The sequence below is a fragment of the Lepisosteus oculatus genome, chromosome 3, assembly GCF_040954835.1.
Source record: "Lepisosteus oculatus isolate fLepOcu1 chromosome 3, fLepOcu1.hap2, whole genome shotgun sequence".
NCBI classification, from domain to species: Eukaryota; Metazoa; Chordata; class Actinopteri; order Semionotiformes; family Lepisosteidae; genus Lepisosteus; species Lepisosteus oculatus.
Genome location: NC_090698.1, coordinates 74,242,846 through 74,263,048, shown reverse-complemented (window position 1 = coordinate 74,263,048; position 20,203 = coordinate 74,242,846). Strand labels below are relative to the sequence as shown.

General features: G+C 49.5%; 1 protein-coding gene and 1 long non-coding RNA gene across 12 annotated transcripts in view; one reads left to right on the top strand and one right to left on the bottom strand.

The window, feature by feature from the left end:
- The window catches only part of rhobtb3 (Rho related BTB domain containing 3), a 32,705-nt gene that overhangs the window by 7,193 nt on the left and 5,309 nt on the right, over nucleotides 1-20,203 (bottom strand). For 9 of the 11 annotated variants that reach the window (XR_011189127.1, XM_069187550.1, XM_069187553.1 and 6 more), the window contains exons 4-8: nucleotides 14,104-14,305; nucleotides 11,289-11,481; nucleotides 2,183-2,340; nucleotides 1,627-1,732; nucleotides 445-795 (exon numbers count right to left, since the gene is read on the bottom strand). Coding sequence is in view for 10 of the 11 variants with exons in the window: in XM_069187550.1 (XP_069043651.1) it covers nucleotides 445-795; nucleotides 1,627-1,732; nucleotides 2,183-2,340; nucleotides 11,289-11,481; nucleotides 14,104-14,305 (1,010 nt within the window). In the remaining variant the exon portion in view is untranslated. Of the gene's footprint in view, nucleotides 1-444; nucleotides 796-1,626; nucleotides 1,733-2,182; nucleotides 2,341-11,288; nucleotides 11,482-14,103; nucleotides 14,306-15,830; nucleotides 16,406-17,787; nucleotides 18,032-20,203 lie in introns of those variants that run through there. The other 2 variants (XM_069187556.1, XM_069187557.1) reach the window with 2 other exon arrangements.
- On the top strand, nucleotides 899-2,217 carry LOC138237750 (uncharacterized). Its single transcript, XR_011189131.1, has 3 exons — nucleotides 899-957; nucleotides 1,458-1,828; nucleotides 2,128-2,217. It is a non-coding gene; the product is annotated as an uncharacterized lncRNA (long non-coding RNA).

Sequence of the window (20,203 nt, the reverse complement as noted above, 5' to 3'; positions counted from 1 at the left end):
GCCATGAAGCTGTTTCTAAGCTCTGTCTGGAAAGAAGCTCGCCTGTCTGGTTTCAAATCGCCGCCAGCTGCAATCACGAAGTCCAAGCACAGCACACAGAGAGCACCGTCACAGCACTGCGGGTTACATCACGGTTCGGGTACAGCAGGGGACGCATGCGCAAGGATACTCACCACCTTTAGTGAACTGAAGAGCACAGATTCCTAAATAAATCCCTCGATTGGATGAAAACACTCTACCCCGCCTCCCCGCCCAGTATTTGGTGCAGGTTCAAATCCCTTGTGGGGCACAGCTGGTGCAGTCTTGAGCCTGGCACTTCTCCCAGACCACTCCAGTTAAACACCCAGCTTTAGGAGTCGGTACAAATGGATGTAATAAAAAAACAACCACTGAAACTATTATTGTAGTTAATAAAAGAGAAATGGAGACCGGTGAAGGGCTCACCTGTGTAGAGGAAGCGCAGGATCTCCGGAAGGCAGCGGGACAGGAGAGGGTCCCTCACGGACAGCTGGAAGTGCCCGTCCTGGCCGGAGACGGAGGCAGGGAGCCGTCCGCTGCCCCGCTCCGAGAAGAGGCTCCGAGAGGCTTTCGCTGGGCCGGGATCGTGGGGCTCGGGCGCCAGGAGCTGCTTGAACACGGGGCTGACGGAGCACAGCAGCGCCCCGTGTGCCCGAGCCAGCTCCCGGCCGGAGAGCTCGGCGCAGAACAGCACGTCCGCACACTGCCCGCTGTCCAGCAGCCGCAGCCAGTCGGAGGACCAGCTGGACTTCTCCACCTCCACCGCGGCCAGCTTGGCTGGGGGGACAGCAGCGCACGCCCGCTCGGCTCAGACAGGGGCGGAGAGTGGAGGGCGTGCCGACGGCTCTTCGACAGGATCCCTGACTGCCTGCTGGGCGGTCTGCTCCTCTGCCTTCAAGACACCTGGGCTCCTCCCTCAGCTAGCAACACCCCTGATGAGTAAGATGAGCCGAGCGGCCTGCTCCCGCTTGGCAACCTTTCCTGAACTCTCCTTCATTATTAGTGGCCGTTCAAAACAGCAGTTGGCCTTTTTCCATAGCTGCTGATCTGCTCTCTTAGTTACTGTCCCCCACAGCTGCACACAGACAGACAGGACCTGTGTCCCAGGTGGGTAACTGTGGCTTGGATGAGACTGGGTGAGGGTGATAAGACCACCTCGATGAACATCTGAGAAGACAAGAGTTGTGGAGCCCAGGAAATTTGACTGCTTCTTATGGCTTCTTTCAGGACTCAGCTGGCTGATCCTCAGATTGCTAAACTACTAATAAGCAAATGACCTTCTCTTATTTGTCATCATTCTTATGTACATATGAAGACACACCTTGAGGCAATGCCCTTAACTGAAAGAGACAGAAAACTGGAAATGAAGGCAAAAAAGATTGAAAATAGTCACCCTGTTAATACCTTACTTTATCAAAACATTTGGTTTTGTTTCCCAGAGACACGGAGACAGGCTAGGGGTCTGCTGGAGACCTGGCTCAGAAACAGGTGCCCGTCTCCTGCTCGAAGGAGGGGGTGCTCAGGGGTGAAGGCCGAACAGGAGCAGCTGTCTGGCGCTGCTGTGCCTGGGGTTGCCACTAGGGGGCGGTGTCTCAGTACTGGACCCACCTGGCTGCTCCAGCAGTGGTGGCCTGGGTCTTCGAGCTCTGGGGCTCTTCTTCTTGGTGCTCTCTGAGGATTTCTGCTTCAGACACTGAATGATGAAGTACTCCAGCTGCACACACACACAGAGCAACACTTCAGAGGACAGGCCACACCCTGGATCTGTTCCAGCTGCTCTGCGTTCAGCTCTGGGCTGTGCCAGTTATGGGTATATGACATTGCTGGCTAATTAATTTTTATTTAAAATACTAATGTATTAAGGATCATAGTTTGTCTCAAGCGATCAACAGCCTGAGTCCTTGGATTCACGTGCATGAGAGGCTCGTGATCTGGCTCTGCTTTCCTGACCGAGTGTCTGTTAGAGCGAGTTATCAGTTACCAGCATTATTAGTTTTACTTTATGCAGGTCTTTTATGTGTGGGTGAGCTCTGTTCTACAGAGTTTCACGAATTTCTTTTGTTTTTCATTTCATTCATTTTTTTCCCCCCTTTCCAATAAAATAAACAGTAAGGTCACAATTCCGACCCTCTCGTCCAGACGAGACAGCGGAGCAGCGTCTCACCACTCCCCCGAAGTAGTTTCCCGCGGAGACGTCGCTGAGCGAGTGCAGCTCGAGGTAGGTGGCCCCCAGCTCTCTGGAGAGCTCCAGCCCCTCGCAGGTGGGGACGCAGCTGCCTTTGTCCGAGGTGCAGAGCGGGCAGGTGCAGGGCGGGCTTTCATCTGAGGAAGACACAGTGGAGGAGTGACGTGGCGGCGTGACGCAGTGCGGGCCTGCAGAGCTCCTGAGCCCACGCTCTCACGAGCGCTGACAATTTCCTCCCTTGGAAAGCTCACGCGTGGTGGCTGTTGGTGCTGTAGAGAACTCGTGAACGGACAAGATGTTGAAAGTGTCACCCAGTGTCACCCCTGCACATCAGATTGCAGAATCCCACACAAAAGGCAAGGAGTATCCCACACTGTGAGAGCAGCACCGCGGGGCAGGAGACAGGTGGAGCCAGGCACGCTGAAGGAGTCTTTCTGAGAGGCTTTGCCCCAGAAGGGCACCATCCTGCTGGGGATTTCACTTCCGCTTTGAGCATTTTCACCTTCAGAACACTTTTCGAGGTGTGAACTACATCTGCACATCGGGGGAAGGCTGCAAGCTTGCCTGTCAAGTGCTGGAGCCAAGGAGCACAGCTCTGGGGTGGCCATCCACCTGTGCCCAGTGTGCATGATGCGTGCCCATCAGAGCAGCCCAGTGCCAGCCTGTTTCCAGGTGTTCCTGCCAGCTCGGCACTTAACGAGCTCGATCACCTCATTACTGGCTTATTGGCACCAATTTACCAGCTTCTCCCCGCCTTCCAAGTGCCGCCGCTGCCTCGAAGAGACCTGGAAACCCTGCAGCCACCCTGACCGGCCCTCCGGGAGCAGGGCTGCCCACCCCCGGTCAGACCCCGCGAGGCGCCGCGGGACAGATGGCCTCTGACAGTGTGTCAGGCTGATCAGGCTCCGGATGTGGCAGCGCAGTATTCGATTACACACTGGGCACCTTCCCACTGGCAGGGGAAGGTAACTGCAGGTCTCTCCCACGGGCGTGCGGCCAGCTTTCAAGACACTGAGTCACATGTGGTGTGATGTTTCAGTCACGTCCAGACTCTGGAAATGTAACACCTTGTGCATTAGGAAGACACGGGCTGTTTAGAAGGATTTAGCATTAACTTTTGGTCATGTTTGCAGTTGCAGAACAATCAAACTGGCAAAGTTTTTCCTTAAGGATGTTTCTTTCTTTCCGGGCGACTGAAGTGCACTTCCTGTGTGGAGCTGTCGCTCGAGCACTGTGCTTGGCTGTGCCTGAGTGGATCACCCAGCCCTGAGGGATCTGTCCGCTGTAGCTCCGAGACAGCAGCTTGCGGAGCCTGCCTCTACACACTCGCTGAGGCGTGCGGCTTGGCTGGAGCGCTGTGGCGAGAGCACACCCCCGGCTGTCCTGCTGCAGCTTGGCGCTGAAACGCTCACAGCCAGCGGAGGGACAGAGGGATCCAGCGAGGACAGGCTGGCCGGGCGCGGAGATCAACGGCACCGCGAGGGGGGCGGGAGAGAGAGACCGCCACTGTCCCGCTGGGAACAGGGCTGGGCGGGTCAGTGTGGGAGTGGGAGGAGCCACAGCGAGCACTGGTAAGAGTCCACGGCCCGACTGAGGGGGCAGAGGCACTGCTGTGATGCTGGTGAAAAAAACACAAACAGGGCACAGCCAAAAGAAAACTGTGCGGCTTTGCACAGCGGCGTCCAGGCTGGACTGTCCCTATTTAACAGGGTCCAGCCTGGGGAAGAATAACTGTCTGGGACAGAGGCGTCCAGACTGGACTTACCCTATCTAACGGAGTGTGGGGCCACAACAAAATAATCCCAGCTCATCCCGGTGGAGATACACGGCGGGACAGGAGAAGAGAAAAAATAAAATGCAGCAAAAACGCGGCTTCAGCGCTCTCATCACAACCCCTCCGGGACTGTCGGTGGAAGGTTCTCCCCTTGCGGGGGTCCGCTCGTCCATCTGGGAGGGGTGCTCAGTGTGTCTTAACGGCCCCCGCAACTGCGGCTCGTCCTTAATCAGCCGGTTGCTAAGGCAACATGTCGCCCTTAACCCAGTGCTCCGCCTCCACACTGAGCAGGCCCCCGCGTGCTGCCACAGAGCGCGAGAGAGCCCTCACAGAGCCCCGGGATCATGTGCCAGGGGTCCGAGTCGAGCTCTGACCCGCGGGTGTCTCCCTCCATCTGCGCTGCCCAGGCCGAAACCCTGGCGACTCTCACTCCCTGCCCTCGTTTGGTCCTGAGCAGCACCAGGACAGAGCATCTTCTCAGAGACCTGCAAGGCATTCCGAAGAAGCTAGAGCACAGGTACCTGGGGACCAGACACAGGAGCAGCATTCCCCCCCAGAGGGAGAGAAAAAACTAAACCTAGGAAGCAAATCTGAAATGAACGCAGGACACATTGTTCTGCTTCTTGGCATCCAAACTGTAAACTGGCATCGCTGGCAGATTATGCTTCCGGCCTTAATACAGTAAATGAGTGTAATTATTTTTAAGACTATGAGGGGTTAAGAGGATTGCTGAAGACAAACTTGCTTTGTACTAACCTTTCTACTGCGAAAACTCTAAAACTGGGTTGCCTTGGTTTTAATGAAAACAAGCCTTTCGTTGTCACAGAATATACAGAATTATCTCTTGCTGCAGACACTGATGTTATCCCCAGAGGGCTGAATCCACAGTTTGAGGTCTTGTGTTCACAATTCATTTTCAAATGTTGTTAAATTTTGTTAAAGACCCACGTCCTTCCCCTTGGTGAAACAGACACCGTCAGTAGCCTGTAAACTACTGTGCAGCTACTCTGTCTCTGAGATTAACTCTGTCTCTGAGATTATTTTATATTTAATCAGGTAATCTTGTGTTCACAGCAGCCTATTCAGATCTGAAGGCTTCAGCAGACAATGACACACAACCTGCAAAATGCAAAAACTAGGGTCTTTAACTTTTGTTCTGTTGACCTGAAAAATCAACTTTTTTTTGCAATTAGTGCCTTTATGTTTTTATACAAAATACAAAAAGAAACTACAAAGTTTGACTACTTTTCTGCAGTTTTGTGACAGGGTACAAAGATCTGTCATTGATGTAACAGACACCTGCAAGACAGTTTGATGAAACTTCTTATTTCAATAAATATTGTATCATTATATATTTAGCTGTTAGCACATCTGTGACAAATGTACTTTTGATGTTATGAAAGACGTCTGTACATTTACCTTGCCTCATTAAATACAGAATAAAAACAGCTGCACTTACTATATAAAAGATATTTTGATATATATTTATATATATATTTTTGAGACATCTGCATCCTTACACCATTTTTAAATGGGCTCAGTTCATTATCCTCAACATTCCCCCTTTATTTTTCTATGCATTACAATCCCTGATCTGTGTCAACATTTTACATAAAAACTCAAACTTGAGAAACCCACATGGTAAACAGAACACTGCAATTTGAAAAACAAACTTCAGTACTTCTGTTCTATACTGGTAAAACAAAAGAAAAGAAGGTAACCTCTACAAGAATCCTCAACACAGTTGCTACTCAAAACATCAGCCGGTGTAACCAAAGCAAGCTCTGGTTCCAATCATGCTGACTGTGCAACAGTACACTGGTCTAACCATTCCCACATGTCCGGCAGGGAACCTGTGGCCTTCTGGCCTCACTAGGTCACAGGGATTTGACCTGGACCAAATTCTTCTGGGATGAAGCCCTCGAAAGAATCTTTCACAATAAACATTCCTTCCTTGGCAAGCTTGAAATAGTCTAGTAGGCTTACTAAAATATTATGCTACACACATAATAATATAGAGGCTTAAAGACACAGTACTGCTCTGTATTTATCCAGTCAACAGGAATGTTGTATCCCACACTGCTCTTCTATTCAGGGTCAGTGTAGCTCTGCAGTCATCTCTCTGGACACATGACCAGGGAGCAGCTGGGTGGACACTCCTGCTGTCTTGGAGCAATGACCACTACTGTCCAGGCCTCTGGCCCTGCTGTGTACAGGGGGTCTTTTCACACAGCCTGCAGGCTACTACAAGCACCGGGCCTGCAGGACTCTCTGTCCCAGCCCTCTGCACTACTCCAGCCCGGTACAGCCTCCAGCAGCTCGCTGAGGAGCAGCACCTGCCTGACAAGGTGACCCAACAGCATGGCCGTCTGACTGAACGTAGAACGCAGGAACAGCTGCAAACCAGAGGTGTCCTGGGACTGATCTACCTCTAACCAGCAAGCTGGTGAGGCCAGAGCACACAGAAATATCACAAAAGACAGCAGAATACTGCGCAGAGAGACAACAATCTAACAAAGCTCTTCAATACAGACAGAGCAAAGCCCTACTCTAAACCAACCCAACACACCACTGTTGTGAGTCACTTCATATAACAAAGTAGTCTAGATTAACTCAGTGTGAGAATAAGGCTATCAGACCCTTCACTAATTATCTAATTGAGCAATTAATGCACCACATGTGACCCTATTTACACACAATGACCTCTAGTGGCAGATCAGCTGCAATTACTGCCCTCACTCCTGCTGGCCTCCTGCACTTGGTTTGAAGTTTACATCCCCATAATTTCCACTTATCTCTTCTGGCTCGTGTTTCACTGTTAATGCTCATGAGTGACACAATGAACTAAAAATATTAATTAAAACTGAGATCCATGATAATTGATTGGTTTGCCATGTTTTTTTAACCCACTGAGAAAATTAACTTTCTAAGCTTTCTAATCTGGTGACAAACCTGAAGAAATAAAATTGCTTTGAGACCTGCAGTTGTCCCAGCTGTGCTATTTACACTCCAATGTTCATTACAGAGAGAGACATCAACATTTAGGATAATAAAATGTAATTAGGCTCTGTCTAGACCAGCAATTAATGCTTGGATCAACACAAATTAATACTGTATGCTAAGAGACTGACTTTCATCCTGGGTGTGAAAATGCAAACTTTAATTTGTGTACTTGCAAACATGACTAAACTAATTCCAGTGGCTTGTTAAATTTTACAGCATTTTACAGTTTGTTTTACTAACAAACCTGCTTGGTCACTCTGTGTGTAGAGTGGAAGGTGCTTACAATGCAAACTGTGCCTGCTGTCTCACAGAGAAGAGCAGGAGCAGTGAGGCCTCATGCACTCACAGACAGGCTAACACATGGCCACTGAGCACATGAAAGTGTAACAGGCAGAGAGTGGCTAAGGCAGCCCTGAAGATCACAGCTGCGCATACGAACACTTGCTGAACAGCACAGCTGCGCAGAGGAGCAGCAGCTGCAATGGGAACTGCTGGACCTGAACAGCAGAGCTGCGCAGAGGAGCAGCAGCTGCAATGGGAACTGCTGGACATGAACAGCACAGCTGCGCAGAGGAGCAGCAGCTGGCTTAAGAAGAGTTAAGAAGAGTTGCAAACAAGAGGGGGTCATTCAGCACACCTCACCCACTTGGCAAAATGGTCCCCAGATCCTGACAAGGCTCAGCTACAAGACTGCACTCAGATCTGATCTGTAGTCACAGCTCTCTGAACACGGTGGAGAGTTTGGAGAGGCACAGATAAAGTGTTTAATGCAGAGATTGGTCCGGGACACTGAGTAAATGAGCCCCAACTCTGACCATAGGGTGAATAAGATTGAGTAAGAATAAGAATATGATTAAAGCAGCGTGTCCTAAATTTTAATGCTGGAAAAAGCCCTTTTCCAACATGGAACTTAAAAGATAATGGTTCAAACTGACCCCCAGAATTCACATTAGAAATGTGAGACTCTTAACTTCAAGTTTCAGTGGAAAGTGTATAGTAGAAAATGATTCCTGAAAAGGTGTTTTTAATTGCCATTCATAACAGCAGAATGATACAGACATTAATATCACTTTAATAGCTATGGGAGATCACACATTAATAACAGTAGCTTAGGCAGCGTGCACAGTTAAGACTGCAGTCCAGAAAACCAGCCCCATAACAACAGCCCACACCAGCCAAACCAACAAAGCCCAGAAGCCTTGATGTAAGCAGCTCTTTGTCCAGCAGTCTGGACACAGGGAGTTTGTCAGCCCACAGCATATTAACTAGGCTCATTTAATAATTTAGCAGAAATCCAATCCATCAAGCTAGTGACCCTGCTGCCAGGAAAACACCCCCACTGCCCTGGGCATCCAGCAGGTCTCCTGAGACACCAGAAACCGCAATGAGAACACGCTGATTTCCATGCTCTGGGGTTATGTACGGTTATCAGATCAGGATTTTAAATACACCCACAGCACTGCAAGAGCTGCAATGAATTCAGATTTCTATAGAATGTCAATTGCGTTCAACAGTGAGGTTTTCCAGACAGCTTGGAGACCACTGCCCCTGTGACCCCAAATCACTGCCCCTGTGACCCCACAGCTCCACGCTGCTGCCCCTGTTGAGCACTACACAACAATCACTTCCTCTGTTGTATCTATGAGCAGCATGAACAGAACAAAGCCATATCACAGCCAGCGCTACAGCCCAGACAGGAGCCCTGTGTGTGTGGTACAGATGCCAACTCTATTCTGTCAGGGCACCATACACTCTAGACTGTACCATGCTGCTGAAGAGAGAGGTGTAGGTTGTCTTTCAGAAGTGTTAAAACAACACTGGCAAAACAGTGAAGGTGTGTTTTGCACAGCGCTGCAGTTGTGTTGCAGTATGACCTCAGTGTGCAAATACACAGTGCCCTGAGTTAGTCCATCAGTGGTTAATGACCTGTGTCCCTCCTGTTTAGTGTGGGCTCTGCTACTGCCCTGTGAAAACTCTGAAAACCTTTTCACTTCACATAATTATTAACTTTCTAAACACTTTGACAATCTGGCTATGTCTCATAAAACAGTCCTCCTTATCTGATCTGAGTGGAACAGGGAGCAGGCAGACAAGCTCAGCAGGCCTGGCACATGGGACAATCCTGCATGACCATGACCCATGACCTGTGACCTATGACCTTCTCTGAGCCTTCGCAACACATATTGTTTTAACATGTAATTTAATTCAGTGGGATGGCTTAACAGATGTTCCCATCAACTAAAATTTGCTTGCTTTTGTCTTTACTAAACTTCATTACACAAAGGTATGGTGCGTTACATTAAATATGACAAATACTATAATTAAACTTCACTTCGGTGACCTAATGTAATCTACATTAAACTGACTTCTCGTCTATTGGTCTATTGAACATGTTGTTTTGCTCGCAGGGTTTGAAACAGGAACATTAGGTATGCAAGCCTAATACTGCAAGCAGACAGACAGATGGACACAAAGCAAAAACTAACATTCTCATGTAATCCCAAATAATCTATATGGAGTAGTGTTACAGGTACAGTACAATATGAAAAATGTATTCTTTAATTTGTAACTTAACAGAATTAAAAGTATAGCCAGCAGCTCTATCACCCTGCAACTCACAGCTGGCAGCCCACTAAGGTAGCTGTGAGCCTGGCCAGTACCTGGATGGGAGACTCCTGGGAAAGCTAAGGTTGCTGCTGGAAGAGGTGTTAGTGGGGCCAGTGGGGGGCACTCACCCTGCAGTCTTTGTGGGTCCTAATGCCCCAGTATAGTGACTGGGACACTAAACTGTAAACAGGCGCCGTCCTTCGGATGAGATGTAAAACCGAGGTCCTGACTCTCTGTGGTCATTAAAAATCCCAGGGCGTTTCTCAAAAAGAGTAGGAGTGTTACCCTAGTGTCCCAGACAAGTTTCCCCCTGGCCTTTACAAGTCATGGCCTCCTAATAATCCCCATCTCTGAACTGGCTCCATCACTCTGTTCTCCTCCCCACTGATCGCTGATGTGTGGTGAGCGTTCTGGCGCACTATGGCTGCCATCGCATCATCCAGGTGGGGCTGCACACTGGTGGTGGTGGAGGGGATCCCCGTTACCTGTAAAGCTCTTTGAGTGGAGTGAAAAGCACTATATAAGTGTAAGGATTATTAGTATTAAAAGCAACCTTCTCTCTGTGTGCTGTAAATTATAATGCAGAACAGCTTTAAAGAGGACTCATGAGCACATTTATTGGTGAAAATGCTACAATTAAACCCAACAACCGAGAGACTCCATAGGAATATTTTGGAATAACAGTATCTGCAATTTCAAAGAAACTGTTAAAATGATACTCTGTGTGTGTACTGTATATAAGAGCATTTCCAAATGTCCAGAGAATCCATCATGGTCCCAGCACAGGGAGTGGTGTTGAGTGGTGATGCTGGAAGAAAAGAGCTTGAAACAGCTCTGCAGGAACAGGGGTTCCCAACTCTGGTCCTGGGTCCCCACACTGGGTTTGTTCCTCCTGAGCCCCCAGTGAAACTGCACCCTTAACAGACCTTATAATATGTTTAATTTCAGCCCAGGACTTTTCTGTTCCCACCCGTGGAGCAACACTTTCTGACTGCTGTGTTTCTGGAAGACCTTTGCACACGACTTGGAAAGACTCACACCAGGCCAGCGGGGTGAGGTCAGAGGTCAGACGCTGCTGATCAGAGCCAGGCTCCACGGGGCGGTGGGCGGGACCAGGACCGGGCCCAGAGAGGCTCAGCACACTGAACTTTGACCTACCAGGGTCCTGGTTCTGGGTCCATAACTGAACCCTTAATTCACCTCATAGCAGAGTGAACCGGGACTGCCCCACTGGTTCTCAGCTCCCAAACAGGACGCGGTTCACCTTTTAACTACTGCTTTTCCTAAATAACAAAAGATCCCCACTCTCCAGTCAGGACTCCAAGTCTCTGGTCAAGCATCGTCTTCACCTGAGGTTGTAGCTAAGAATGGAGCTGGGCTGGACTGAGCCCCAGCAGGCTTGGGGTCCCCTGCTCTACCACCCAGGGAGGTGAAGGTGCCAGCTGCCGGAGCGGATCTGGTCTGCACCAGGAGCGCTGGGCAGAAAAACGACGCGCTCCAGGACGCCTGGCCACGTGCCTCACTATGTCCACATCGTCTTCCTGTAGCCTGTGTACGTATTGCGTCCCTGATTCTGCTCCAGAAAGGCAATGTGACGCTCACATGCAGGAGTTTCATTTTAGCTGTTGCTACCAGACAACAACAGACGAATGCCTCTGGGACTTGATTTTCCAGAAGCCGTTTCCACCAGGCTGCACTTACCGGTCTGCCTGGCCCCCACCGCGGCGACGATGACTGGGACGGCCCACTGGCTCAGCAGCCTCTTGATCACTGGAGTGTAGCTGTCCTTCAGCTCCCGGAAGGCAGGCTTGTCGTTGACTGAGTACTTCAAGACTATGATGTCTGCCTGCCCGACCACATTGCGCGAGCCGTTCCAGTTACTGTCAAACAAGTCCTAAAACAGGCAGAAAAGCAGAAAAGAGGAAAAAACTACCATGTTATGTTTATATCAAACGGACATGTCACTCATAAAATATCTTGCTATGAGGCAGAGAGAAGTGGCTTAGGGGGAAGGCCACCATCTTGGCTCAAGGCCACACCACCGGTCCTGTGTTTTGAGCCAAGATGGTGGCTTTCTCCCAAGGCCACCAGTCAGTGCCTCATGCTTGCATATTCTAAATAACTGTGGCAATAATGCAGTGATTGCCAAATCATGGTCTGATCACTGTAATACGTCTACGGAAAGTAAGCAAAAACAGGAGGAGGCATGAACAACTCGCTGATCATGGCGGATGACTGAAGTTAACCAGAACAGTGAGTTACATCATTTTATGTTGTGTCATAATCAAACAATCGGACTCCAGTGATTTGTCTTCACTGAAGGGACATTATAGGAGAATTTCCCACACAGTGTAAACTCATTAGATGGGCCCACGTTTTGCCAAGAGGAAAAATATGACCCAGTGTTTTTCCATTAATTTATCACTCTTAATGTGATTGCTCAGGTGATCTAATAGATAGATAGATAATACTTTATTAATCGCGTAGGGAAATTGGGAAATAATCTTCGGATACAGGACAATTTGCTATTTATCTTAATCTTCATCCTCTCCTAGATTCAAATTATATTCAGCTACAAAGCTCATTGTTGGGGGTTTACTAGCTGGTACCCCACAATACCATCCCACGCTGAGTTACCTCACATTTTTCAGCAGTCTGCTGAAAATCTCATCCTGCAAACAATCAGTTTTGACTGAAGCAAAAACATTGATTTTTTTTATTGCAGAAAGATAAGTCACACTTGCTTTACAGCAAACTGATCTGGAATCACCAGCTGCCTGTCACTACAACAGAGCTGTGACGGTGTCTCACACCAGCAAAGAGCTGGTAAAGAAAACACGAGCCCTGCTCTGAAAAACACACTGTTGCAGCCACCCGCCACTCTGCACGCGCTGCTCCTCGGGAGTGTCAGTGGCCTACTGCAGCTCCCACTGGTACTGCGCACTGTCACAAAGTTGAGGACTCCCCAGCTCCCCAGACTCCCCAGTCCACCCTGTCCTTGTAGCCTAATGGCACAGCTCAGACTCCTGCAGTTAACATCTGGGTGACAGGGCTCAGCCCAGGCTCCAATCATCAACATCTGGTCTCGTGGCACACCTCCGGCAACAATCCAGCCACCCAGCTAGTCCAGAAATCAGGATTTGGGCTAATGGCACAGTTGGAGCTCCAGCAATCAATATCTGCACAATATCTGCAATATCTACACGTTCAGCACGAGCTCCAGGCAAGCCTCCCTCTTTGGTGAGCTCCAGCTAACATTAAATACTTGAGCAACAGAACTAAATAGTCGTTAACGTTAAGGGCATGAAACCTTCCTGCTTCTCATATAACCCATTCACCTAGAAAGATAAGCCAGTGAGGTAATATCTGTATAACGTTTAACTTGACTCCTTTGTGAAAACACATGGCGCAGCTGCAGCTAAAGCAGTTTCACTTGATTAACAGAACAGGTGCACTGTGCTGCACTTTCCTTATAAAGGTCATTTGTAATTAAAATACAAGGAGCACTTCTTAGACACTGCATACTGACACAGGAGTGTTGAGTGCTGAGCAGAGGAGGAAAGATTTAATTACTGAGATTGTTTATTTTATTACTGCGATCATAGCTGTGTTGATTTGACTCTTTTCAGTTTTAAGTATTTTGTTTTTCCAAGCCCAGACATCCCGTGGTTTGCTGTCGGCAGCTGTGTGCTGTTTCTTCTAGGCTGGAGCGAGTGAATCCATATTGAGGATCATGGCGGGTTCACACACCTGTCCGGCTCACAAGCAGGAGGGCTTGCAGAGGAAGCAGAGGAAAATACGGACCTCTGCCCTGCCGTCTGACATGGTCTGTTGATTTTCTTTACAGCGGGAGGACAAATCATCTTAAATAACTGACTTCTAGAGAAAATGTCTCTTTCCACGTGACAGGGTTCAGAGCACCACATCAAACACAACGTAAAAGTGTGTCCAGATATGTTCAGAAATGTGCCACAATGTGGAAACCAGAAGGCAAAGGGTATCCTGCTCAGGGCTGGGTCTTCTTTTTCAGTGGAGGTTTAAATGCATACATTAATACCAGTGTGTTAGTATAGCATTACAATGTGCAGGTATATGATTAAATCTCAATATCCCATTAACTGACAAAAAAAAACAGTTTTAAAAGCACGTATTCATGTATAAACCGGGATGCATATTCCTAGAAATATTTAGTAAAAATATTGAATTTAAAATACAACATTCCCGATATAAAAGGGAGGAACAATGTTAAGCTGCAGTCTGTATGCCCATGTGTTAATAAAGACTGATTGATCATTTACTCTCAGCAAACCTCTCCCACACCTGGCTGTGTGCTGACTACTCGGTCTTTGGTTTAGCAGCTTTGTCAGGAGGGCAGGCTGACAAAGCAGAGTCAGGAGAGGAGGTAGGAAAGCACGAGGCTTTCAAAGTGTCACGTCAGTCTCAGGGAATGCTTGACAACATGCTGGCGGAATGCAGAGGGGACCCCTGATTTCTGCAGGCCTGCGCTCCCACTCACCCAGCTGGGGCAGTCGTGGATGACCACTCTGACACCGCCTGACACACAGGCCTGGTACTCGGTGAACGCTGGGAACGCCGTGTGGGTGGCGTTGTCTCGCCGGCTGCACACGCCAGCACTTCTCCCCAGGTAGGTCCAGATCAGACCCGACTGGGGCTCCACTCCTTCTCCCTCGCTGCCCAGAGCCACGATGTGGACCGACCTGCAGAGAACACAGAACACAGGGCCCAGTTAAGAACATGAAATAGGTTACCAGCAAGAGGGGGGCCTCCGGCCTGTTTACGGCCCAGTCTCGCAGCCTCCAGAACACCAGAGAGGACACAGACACTGAAGTCCATACGGCCCAGTCTCGCAGCCTCCAGAACACCAAGGAGGACACAGACACTGAAGTCCATACGGCCCACTCTCTTAGCCTCCAGAACACCAAGGAGTACACAGACACTGAAGTCCATACGGCCCAGTCTCTCAGTCTCAAGAACCACAGGGAGGACACAGACACTGAAGTCCATACGACCCAGTCTCAGAAAGAGATACTGGACTCATCAACAGACTGAGCCTCTACCGTCCAAAACCAGCGACACATTTTCACACAGAACAGTGGCTTCTTTTCATGATGATTATAGTGTGAGTAAAAGCATTTCATTGCTGAATTTTCCCAAGTAAGCCAACGGAGAATTAATCCATATTTAACTCAACTGACATTTGAACAGGGGACCTATTCATAGAGCAGGGAATGTACTACAGCAATCCAAGCAAGCAACACGCCAGCCTGGAAGCCGAACTCTCGAGGACAGAGCCCAAAAACCCTTACCACTGCTCTATACGAGTTTCCCCCAGTGCCATTGAGCCATGTGCTTTACCATTAGAGAACCGCTGAGCTTTAAGAGGCTGGTTACGAGAAAGGCCGAAGTGTTCAGGTTCACATATCATATCAACATATCTTCTACACCATGTGTGGAAAAAACGCAAGCAAAATCTTAGGACATACTGTTCAAAGCATAGAATTTAAATCAAGGGATGTGTTTAAAATGAACAACGCTCTGGTAAGGCTGTATTTAGAATATTACGCAGCCATCAAGCAGTGGAAAAGACATAGTTGCTCTGGAGTCAGTCCAGATACTTTCTGGGGCTTGAGGGAACGACCTAAACTGACAGGCTAGAGGAGATGAACCTTTTTTCGTCCTGAACAGAGAAGACTGAGAGTACTGCAAACCACAAAGGCACTGATCATTTCAAACCAATGAAACACGGACCACTGGGCACAAGTGGAAGAAGCGCAGCTAAAAATCGACAACAGGAAGCACTTCTTTACACAAAGGGTTGTGGGAGTGTGGAGCGAGCTGTCCCAGCCGCGTCGCTGTGCCCCATCAACATAAACCCCAAACACTTCAAACGAAAGAGCGAGAATCGTCCATCGCTGCTTCCGTCGACTCGCCTGCCGCCGGTGTGCGCGTCGCTCAAGAAGTTTGTTGTTCCGTGAAGCGCCCTGCACGCAGGACGTTTACCCTGTGGAAGGATTTCTCTCGCATTCCCGCTGACTTTGCTTAAAACAGTCACCCCGAAGAAGAAATACACTGCTTGTCACCACGCCGTCCCGTCTTTAAAACTAGGTGCGCACAGCAGATGTAATTGAAAGAGCAGACTAAGAAGGCGAGGATGTTTCCCCCAGATATCGCAGGCACACCCCTCTGCCCGGGCACATCAACAGCTTGAAACGGCAAACTCACATGGTCGCCTGTGAGGACAGCCCCGCGGCACACGGTCACAGCGCAGGGCGAAGGTCGTCACCGAGCCCGCTGGGGGAGCCGCTGCAGTCAAGGTCGGTGTCTCTCGCTACTCCATCATCCCGCCCGGTCATGAAGAGGTGCGCGTCCGGGGGGCAAGGACGGAAAATCTGCGGCCAAACTGCGCTCCCGGAAAGCGACTCGCCGGCGAATTAATGCCCAGTCCTCTGGGCTGCGGGCAGCACAGGCACCAGCCAGGCGGCGAATCAGAAACGGTCCCTCACCCGCACGGCCCCGAGTCCAGCCAGCGGACCTCCTGACGTCAGTCAGGACCAGAAACACGAGGTCAGGAGTGAATTAATAGGCCGGGGCCGGCGCTCGCGTCGCCTGGGTACACCGGCGGCAAAGAGACACAGATGCCGCGGTGGCACACGGCGCTCGACCCGGCTGCGTGTTACCATATCGACTCCTCTAAATACGCTATTGTGATCAGACAGGAAGGGAGGAGCCTCGCTCGCCCAGCGAGGGCTGCTCTCCTTGTCGGGGATTTAAGCGAAAGGGACGTGATTGAATAAGCAGTGGTCGCGGTAGTCCGCGTTACCGTCCGGGGAAGTTCTCCCCTGTCCGGCAGACCGAAAGCGCGCCGGGCTGTAATGCGCCACAGCTCTCCGCGGCCGGACACGCTCCGCTGCCCGTGTCCCCCCGGGGCTGGCCGCAGCCCGGGTAACTTGAGGTCACGGGCAAGGAAACAAACGGCCCACTCGCACCGAGCCGGGAGCACGGACAGACACGGGTGACCTCAGCGCCGTCAGACCCCACACCAGCGCCCACGAAACCTCTCTCATGAGTACGAGGGAGAGCTGCGGAACATCTTCGTATGAGTGATCGAAGAGTTATTTTCATCTGTTTTCCTTTCTAGCTTTATTTTTTACCTGCGTTTCTGCGTTGGGGTAGTTCTGAGCCAACAGCACATTTCTTAATCGTGTCAGTTTTATTGAAGGGAGGCATGTCTAAGTAATATAAGACAAAGGATTCCGTATTATATCTCGATTCTAAGCATTCGGGAATTACTAAAATCAAACTGTAAGACATGGCAAAGCGGAAAAAAGTCCCTCCACTTTAACTTCCCACAGGCCACCGCAGCTTACATCAACCATCTTACTCCCAGATGCTAAGAGGGTGCAATTAAAGAATTCTGTATAATTAGAGTGAAAACGAGTTGCCTCCCTATCCCGGGACTGTCCCAGAAATATGGAAGAAAGGCGGTTATTAATTTGACTGTTGGGGTTTGTAATTGTTCCTACAGAATCTCAGGCTTGGAGCTGGGGGAGTTGTTCTGTCTTACCGGGTTTTGTGATTTGAGAACGCGTGGAGCAGGACCAGGACACTCCTGTGATGTCACGGTTTCCTCCCTGCTGGGGTTTGGGGGAATAGTTCCTCGCAGAGATCAAGTCAGCGCAGAGAGGGGTGGTGCACCTCGGTGCGAGGCAGGAACAAGGCAGGACACACCCTGGACAGGACGCCAGTGCATCGCAGGGCAGAGACAGAGACACACACACACACACTAGGGCCAGTGAACTTACTGTAACAGCGTGCCTTAGGACTATGGATGGACACCCACAGTGACAGCACCCTGGGAATGGAGCCCAGAGCCCCAGTGCCCTAGTAACCCCTGCACCACGCCCACTGGACCCCTTCTCCTCCAGGGGTTTGACTTGGGCTCCTGAGACACAAGGCAGAATTGTCCAGGTCTGGGAGGAACCTGGACTGTTCTGTTCCTCACAGGGTCTCCGAGTGTTCCAACACAGTCCAGTGTAGTTCTATACACCTCTCTCTCTCCCTTTCACAACAATTACATCTGGGGAACCTTGACCAACAGTGAAAAATAAATCCTAAAAAAACACAGTTTGACCACAATTCTTAGGTGAGCTTATTGGCCGTCTAGAGCCAGAGTATTTACTTGCTTGTTCGCGACGAGGAAAGGCGGTTCGGCTCATTAATGCTGGTCCTCTTCCTGGGCACAGTCATTAGGCCTGAAGCCAGCGGGACCCCAACATCACAGTGTCTGGAAATGGCTGAAGGAGACAGAGGGATTGTACGGGTGCTGCCTTCAAGACAAGGGTGAACTTCCACACTCTCATACAGTTGTACTTGCTAAAGGCAGCCGGATCCTCCCCTTGGGCAGCAGCAGTCTCAGTGCAATACCCTCCTTCACACTGGCGCAGTCTCTCTTAATGAGTATTTTTAATGTCATTTGCTTAGTGCTAAATATTTAACAAAATCTAGCACAACATTACAGGTACTCTCAATTAATTATTCTTTAAAGCCTTTGTTTAACCGAAAATGTGGATTTTTTTTTCTTTTATGGACACTAAACTAATAATAAACTAAACAATATTTAACTCTTTTGAATTCACACTCAGGATTTTATGATAAAGCGTGAAAAGACCGATAGCGACACCTGGCGGTCAAAATCAAAACAACACACCGAAGTTACCGCGCAGCGCTTTAGAGAAGCGCTTCTCAACGGGTTTGTCTCCAGGCGTTTAAGTGAACGTCGTGACATTTTGGAAACCATCTGAAAACAATAAAATAAAGGCATGAATGTATATATTCAGCACACACTCACGAGACAGTGACCACTCTGAGACTCCGCAGGAGAGAGTGACTACTGTGGTGCCAGTTCAGGTTTTCAAGTCTGGCTTGTATTTGAAGGGGTGATGAAGGCTTCGGCCTGCCTTCCTCATGCAACCTCTGTGAGGTCCTTCATGGTCACTGCAAGCCAGGCCAGTCCTGCTATCTGTGGGCAGCACCTGCAGCACGCGCACACAGGGCGGAGATGGGGGAAGAGGTTTAATTTGATTTGAGGTTTTCAGTGATCAGTGCTCAGTGCTCAAGGCCCCACTGCCCAGAAGCTCAGGGAGCTGCAGTGACTGTGAGCAGCGATCGGGATAGAGCAGGCCATGTGACCAGTCACAGCTGGCAAAACTATCCTGTCGTTGTCCAAGTGCATAAATACAAAACACGGAATTCAACACGTGAAAGACATCTGGAAATGACTTGGTTTTTAACTCTAATAAAAAGCCTAACATTAACATTGCTTACACTTATACAGCTCTTTTCTGGACACTTCAATCAAAGCGCTTTACAGGTAATGGGGATCCCCTCCACCACCACCAGTGTGCAGCTCCACCTGGATGATGGAGCCAGAGTGCACCAGCCAGAGTGCACCAGAACACTCACCACACACCAGCTATCAGTGGGCAGAACAGAGTGATAAAGCCAGTTCAGAGATGGGGATTATTAGGAGGCCATGATGGGTAAAGGCCAGGGGGACATTTGGCCAGGATGCCGGGGTTACACCCCTACTCTTTTTGAGAAATGTCCTGGGATTTTTAATGACCACAGAGAGTCAGGACCTCGGTTTTATGTCTCATCCGAAGGACGGCGCCTTTTTACAGTTTAGTGTCCCGTCACTATACTGGGGCATTAGGACCCACAAAGACTGCAGGGTGAGCGCCCCCCACTGGCCCCACTAAAACTTCTTCCAGCAGCAGCCTTAGCTTTCCCAGGAGTCTCCCATCCAGGTACTGACCAGGCTTACAGCTGCTGAGCTCCAGTGGGCTGCCAGTGGTGAGCTGCAGGGTGATATGGCTGCTGGCAAACACCACAATTAACAACATACTTCAGGTCTGCCTTAAAGAAAACAACTCTTTCAAACAAGTAACGGGAAGATGGGGAGAAAGAAGGACTTTATTCTACAGAACTTTCATTGAATCTGTCCCAGCAGTCCCTGCGAGGGCCTGGTTTAGTAACCTGGAGACACACAACAATAACAGACCGAGTGGGATAGTGAAGGAAGCCAGCAAATTTACTGGAGCACATCTAGAGTGTCCAGACATCTACACAGACTAGGACTGCGGAAGGCCGACATAGCCACTGCCTGTCATGACCACTGGCTTAGACGCCTAGATTCAAGAGCAACAGCACTAAGTCACCCTTTATTCCCACAGCTACTTACCCCTGGGAGAACTGGCTGTATACTTTACTTTATTTCTATACAGTACATGTACATCTCATGTTAATGGCTTGGTGTTGCCTTAAAGCTGTTGTGTATTGTGTTAGGTCTTTACCTGCCTGCAAAGCAAATTTCCCATCTGGGACAATAAAGGAAGGAAGTGAAGGAAAACCTGAGGAATCCGTGGGCTCCAGACCCAGGGCCGGTCTGGAGCAGTTTCTCCTGTGACCACTCAACCAGCAGGGCTACTTCGCTGGCAAGACCACAGTGTGAACAGAACAGACGCAGTCAGGCTGGCGGTAAAGGACACATCAGGAGCATGGGGGGGAAAAGAGCCAAACGGCTGTATTCTGCAAGA